This window comes from Theropithecus gelada, chromosome 7b, assembly GCF_003255815.1.
Source record: "Theropithecus gelada isolate Dixy chromosome 7b, Tgel_1.0, whole genome shotgun sequence".
In the NCBI taxonomy this organism is placed as follows: Eukaryota; Metazoa; Chordata; class Mammalia; order Primates; family Cercopithecidae; genus Theropithecus; species Theropithecus gelada.
Genome location: NC_037675.1, coordinates 59,628,842 through 59,634,841, shown reverse-complemented (window position 1 = coordinate 59,634,841; position 6,000 = coordinate 59,628,842). Strand labels below are relative to the sequence as shown.

Sequence of the window (6,000 nt, the reverse complement as noted above, 5' to 3'; positions counted from 1 at the left end):
TTTTTTTTTTTTGAGACGGAGTCTCGCTCTGTCGCCCAGGCTGGAGTGCAGTGGCCGGATCTCAGCTCACTGCAAGCTCCGCCTCCCGGGTTCACGCCATTCTCCGGCCTCAGCCTCCCGAGTAGCTGGGACTACAGGCGCCCGCCACCTCGCCCGGCTAGTTTTTTGTATTTCTTAGTAGAGACGGGGTTTCACCGTGTTAGCCAGGATGGTCTCGATCTCCTGACCTCGTGATCCACCCGTCTCGGCCTCCCAAAGTGCTGGGATTACAGGCTTGAGCCACGGCGCCCGGCCTCATTTTTTGTTTTCTCATAAGTTTTCCCAAGTAATATTAAAGAAGGTTAAATATGTCATTTACTTGGAGAAAATAGAAAACCATGAGAAAGTTTGGGAAAATGCTATATTTCAGAGCTTAATATACTGAAACAGTAAATAAGACAGGAATTGGCTACCTTTTAAGAACGTTTACAAAAAATACAAATTGAATAGGAATGCTTTTGGCAAATAAAAATCTGACCTGAAACATTCAATGGCCATAGCATTCAAGAATGCTATATGAGATCCTTTCCCTTTAACTATCCACATATTGATATTTGCAGTCATCCTCAGTAGAACATGTATCTTTTTAGAATAAGTATATGTTTTAAAATATTTACTGGAAAGATTTAACTAAAACTATTATTATAGTTCAACTTCAAATGTTTTAGCCACATAAGTTCACTTTACACACAGAAGAAATGACACCTTCTTTACTTAATTACTTAATCCACGTACTCTTTCTTTTACAAAATCGCATTGGCACTGAGGAAGAAAAAAATTTTCGAAAAATCCCCCAAAGAACCAAAGCAGGACAAAAGCTTTACTTCTGCAAAGGTTGCTGCCAACACAGGAAGTGTTTAAAAATACTATCCGAATGGACAACAATTGAAAGGCTGCACCAGCCTTTCCAAAGTACTGCCACAGAGAGGGCCCAAACTCCGCATTTAGACACACAGATCATTTCTCACCCATTCAACACATCCTCCTATGCCGAAACTGCTGATCAGTAGGAACATCAATTTTGAGGAGCAAAACAAATGACATTCCACGGCACTAGCCTTACGACTGGCAGTGTCCAAGGCGCGAGGATCGGGGCAGCGTTGACTCCACTTACCTTCATTTTTGTTGGTGATCTGTGGGGTTCCAGCTCAGCGAGCTATCGTCGCAGTCGCTAGAACTACGGGAAGGGGGAAAGAAGCACAGACAGAATCAGTCAACTGCGGGGAGCGACCAAGGGAAAGAAAGTAAACAAACGCCAGCGGGGAGGGGCGGAATCCTCACCAGCCAAGGGACAAGACCCCTTCTGAGGGCAGCCAGGATGCAGGAGCGGAGGGGGCAGCGAGAACCCCACGCGCGCCAAAGGGCAGCCCGTTCCGCCCCGGAGCTTGCCAGCGGCCCACCGCGCCCCCGCCTCGCTGGCCACTTTGACCCGGAATGCTGAACTCGGAGCCCCAGGACAGATAGCTCCGGAAAAGGGCAGGGCGCCGTTCGGGCTTCCCCAGGTCCCCCGCGGAGGCGACCGCCGAGCCTCCGCTCCGCTGTCCCCTGGATACCCCGACTTCGGCCCGCGCCCCGCCTCCGCTGCTCGGCCCCCTCGGCCCGCCCCGGGCCCGCGGTGGCGGCAGCGGAGTGTCACGGCGCCATTGCTCTCCTTCCTTTGCTCTGCACCATGTCAGGAAGGAGAAGCGCTCCTTCACCCAAAGGGGCAGGGGCCGCGGCCTTCAGCCGGGAGCCGCCAGAGCCCCGGGAGACCCGCGCGGGGGAGGGGGCGGGGGACTGAGGGGAGGAGGAGGGGAGGTGGCCCGGACAGGGTGTGGGAGGGGAGGGGAGCCGCACCGCAGCAGCCGCTGCCTCCTCCCAGCGCCCGCCTCAACTTTTTGTACAGCCCAGAGAGGTATCAGCTCGCAGCCCCTCGAGTCCTGCCACGGACTCCGCAGAGGTGGACGCGCCGCGGAGTTGGGGAACGGCTCCCCCAAGCAGCCCGCTCCTCACGGCGCGGAAGCAAACTTAGCGGCGCGGCCAGCCCCACAGCCATTTTCCCGGGAACCCGGGGAAGCGGACGAGGCGGCTGCAGCTGCGGCGGCGGTTCCTGCAGTTGCTGCCGCTGCTCCATGGCTGGCCCCTTCTCTTGCGCTCGCCGCGCCACTTGCCTAGCATCCCTCTCCCCACCTCCAAAGCTTCCAACTGCACCGGGACCCCGGGCAGCAGCAGCTGCTGCCACTGCCGCTTCGTCCATTCAGTATCCCCCGATTCCCCTCTCCCCGCCTACCAACTGCGGGTGAAGTGCGCACTGTCAGCTCCAGAGTCCTCCTCCCCTCTGACCTCCGTGGGCCCCCGTCCGGGCAGCACCACTCCCAACCGCGGCTGCAGTTCCTGCGCCCGGTTCCCCACTCGCCCCGATTTACTGCCACAATCCACCAAATAACAAGCTGTTGAGCAGACTCGCTTCTACACGAACTCCTATTGGCTGTTCATGACGCCGAAGAGCTTCGGATAGGACCTCGCTACCTGCCGTCCTCATTGGATGTAGCTCTGAAACTTCATGGATTGGTGCGAAAAACAGCAGGTAGGACATCTTCCACTTATGATTGGCTTTTTCCGAAGACCAACGTTATTGGAGAGTTGGTTATTGAGTAAGCAAGTCTTGAGAAATGATTGGTAGAGACGACTCCGGATGTGCTTGACTGGGCACTGATTGGTGAATTGAGGGGTCAGGAAGAGCAGTTCGGCACGAGGATTGGCGGCGGAGTGTCCCATGGAAACGTAACCCAGAATTGCAGCCAGGGGCTTGCACGGGGGCGGGGCAGGGTCTTTCCAAGGCGCCTGCGCTAAACCAGGTTCTGGGCGCCATTTTGTCTCGGCAGCGGTCGCCGTAGCTCCATCGCATTTTATGTTTCTGGCAAGAAGGGAACGGAGTTTTCATCAGGTAGATTGGTTTTTGTGCGTCCGTCCTCCACCGTTTCCTCCAGGACAGCACCTAGTCTTGGCCGGAGGAGTCTCAGAGCTGTGAGAAAGGTCAGTTGGAGGCTATGGTTGTCCGATTGACTGGGGGGGATGGCGCAGCCCTAGCGGCACCGGCACCGGAAGTGAAGGGGCCGCAGGAAGCCATGGTAAAAGTTCTCCTGCGGCGGGGTGGGGAGAAGGGGCGGGATGAATGGGGGCGAGGCTTCCTCTCCCGCCGAGAGAAAGAGGTGGAGGAGAGGCAAACGTCTTTCTTGGCGGTGCTTTTTCGGGCTTTCGAGAATGTGAGAGATTTTCTGAATTCTGCTTCTCTCTGAGCAGTCTTTCCTGTCTTTGGAAGTGCATTTTGGATACTTGCCATATTCTCCACCTGATTGGCACAAACTATGGGAGTCTCCTTAGTTAAGACAGGTCAGAAGTGATTCTTAGAAACATTCTGCATGGGTAGAGGTTTCCGCGTGCTCCTCACGCGAAAAAGCTATGAGGAAACTGGAGAAAGCGCTGGCTTTTTGGATGCTGAGGAATTTACTTGCCAGCACAGACGGTGCTTCTGTGACCTTAGACAAGCGTCTGTGTCACTCTGCGCGAGGCTTATGCTGCTTTTTGAAAGGAAAGATTGGTTGTGCAGGGACTGAAAACATCTTAAAAGGACGTCCCCGATAAGATAGACGTTGGTCTTGTTCGGTTAACATTTTGTATTCTGTTAAACGAAACATATTTTTAAATAGTGGAATTGGAGTATAAATTGGCTAGTTGTTTTATAGAATGGAGTAATTTTTTAAATGTGACATATCGTCAGTAATCCACGTGGACTAAGATTTCTCAGTAAGAAAACAACTAAGCAGAATCAGTTTTTTATTCGTAACAGTGATTTTGCTCAAAAGTATTCATAAAAAAGTGAAAGGCATGTTGGCATTCCTAGTGAGTGACCTAGTCATACTGGATAGATCCCAATAGTTACCCTCAGTACCTCTGTTTTAAACCCTGCTGCTGTATTGGTGGGGCCCAAGACTAGAAAATGATTGTGTGACTTAACAGTGACTGGGTTTTTTGGCAGTCGTGCTGAAAAAAAACAGAACATCTCGGTGATTACTGAGGTGAGTCATAATGTCTAAAAATCCTTAGAATTGCGGGTGACCACCTGGAAAAACTTTATGTGGATTAGTAAAGGAATACTAGAATGGAAAAAAGGGTAGTTGAAAGATGTTTTGTTTGGTCAGATTCAAATGAGTCTGTAATTAGCTTCCTGGTGTAATATTTTACAATGAAATCGCAAAATTAGGACATCCTTATGGACTTGTTTACCCATTTTCGTGGTTCTTATTTCTGGACTTTGAAGTACCTAATGTTTTTATCATAAAACATTATGCGTATTTTTGAGATTCCCCCCGCCCCCGCCTATTTAAAAATTTCTTATATAGAAAAGATCTTGTAAATAGGAGTGTTTAGGAGTGAAGCAGGTTTTCTGGTTTTGTTTTGTTTTGTTTTTGAGACAGAGTCTCTCTGTCATCCAGGCTGGAGTGCAGTGGCGCGATCTCGTAGGAGTGAAGTTTTTTAAAAGAGCTTATAAAACAATGTATTACTGAACTTTTTAGAGGGTAAGAATCTATAATTCCACTATCAAAGTCTAAACTGTTATTTTGGAATCCAAATAATGCATGGACATTTGGAAATTACTAAAAAGCCCGAAGAAGAATACAAAAATCTCTTCCCTCCACCAAAAGGTAGTTACAGTTTTTACTATAGTTAAATATTATACAAAAGGGTTTGTCTTTTTTGTGTTGTTTTACAAAATATTCTAGTTTTGTTCATGTTCTTACCATTATTTTTCTTTATCGAAAACATCGGGAACATTTGAAATATTTTATCGTAAAGCATCTTTTATGTCTTCGTAGTGTGTTGTGGGATAAATATACCGTAATTTATGTAACGTGTTTACGTGTATATAATGGCAGTAATATGTCAGCGAATATCCTTGTACATGTTTTGCAAAATATTGTCTTAGAAAGTCGTTGCAAAAGTAATCGTGGTTTTTGCATTATTGGAGTTTGCCATTTGATGTTGGACTACATTGTTAAATAAATGTGGTTATGTTATATATCATTTTAATGGGCATTTCTTGCTTTGTTTTTTTGGTACTGACTTACTACTTGCTGTTCATTGTATTTTATTTTATTTTAGGGACAGTTACGCTCTGTCACCAGGCTGCAGTCAGTGGCGCAATCTCGGCTCACTGCAACCTCCTCCTCCCGGGTTCAAGCGATTCTCCTGCCTCAGCCTCCTGAGTAGTTGAGACTGCAGGCACGTGCCACCACACCGGCTAATTTTTTGTATTTTTAGTAGAGAAGGGGCTTCACCGTGTTAGCCACGATAGTGTCGATCTCTTGACCTCATGGTCTGCCCGCCTCAGCCTCCTAGAGTGCTGGGATTACAGGTGTGAGCCACGTGCCCAGCCTTCATGTTTATTTTAGATTATGAAAATGATGTTAGACAAAAAAACAAATTGGAGCAGTTTTCTTATTTGAGTTAAAAATGGGTTGTAAAACAACAGGAAACACCGTATCAGCAATGCATATGGCTCAGGAACTGTTGACGTACAGTGCAGTGGTGGTTCAAGGTTGGTTGGTTGGTTGGTTGGTTGGTTTTGAGATGGAGTCTTGCTCTTTCAGGCTGGAGTGCAGTGGCATGATCTTGGCTCACTGCAACCTCCACCTCCTGGGTTCAAGCCGTTCTCCTGCCTCAGCCTCCCTAATCGCTGGGATTACAAGTCCGCACCACCATGCCCAGCTGATTTTTGTATTTTTAGTAGAGACGGGGTTTCACCATCTTGGCCAGGCTGGTCTCGAACCCCTGACCTCGTGATCCACCTGCCTTGGCCTTCCAAAGTGCTGGGATTACAGGCTTGAGCCACTGTGCCCGGCCGGTTCAAGAAAGTTTGCAAAGGGGAGGAGAGTCTTGAAAATTAGGAGCATAGTGACTGGTTGCCAGAAGTTAATAACT

The 6,000-nt window shown here is 48.8% G+C and overlaps 2 protein-coding genes across 5 annotated transcripts in view; one reads left to right on the top strand and one right to left on the bottom strand.

Annotated features, from left to right (window-relative positions):
* Positions 1-2,624, bottom strand: part of ARID4A (AT-rich interaction domain 4A) — a 75,262-nt gene extending 72,638 nt beyond the window's left edge. For 3 of the 4 annotated variants that reach the window (XM_025393059.1, XM_025393061.1, XM_025393062.1), the window contains exons 1-2: positions 2,309-2,624; positions 1,154-1,216 (exon numbers count right to left, since the gene is read on the bottom strand). In XM_025393059.1, coding sequence (XP_025248844.1) covers positions 1,154-1,159 — 6 coding nt within the window. In that variant the 5' untranslated portion in view covers positions 1,160-1,216; positions 2,309-2,624. Of the gene's footprint in view, positions 1-1,153; positions 1,217-1,320; positions 1,682-2,308 lie in introns of those variants that run through there. The other variant, XM_025393060.1, reaches the window with a different exon arrangement.
* Positions 2,625-2,869: 245 nt separating this feature from the next.
* ARMH4 (armadillo-like helical domain containing 4) overlaps positions 2,870-6,000 on the top strand; it is a 301,177-nt gene continuing 298,046 nt past the window's right edge. Inside the window, exon 1 of the mRNA XM_025393064.1 lies at positions 2,870-3,054. The gene's annotated coding sequence lies outside the window, so the exon portion shown is untranslated. The remainder of the gene's footprint in view (positions 3,055-6,000) is intronic.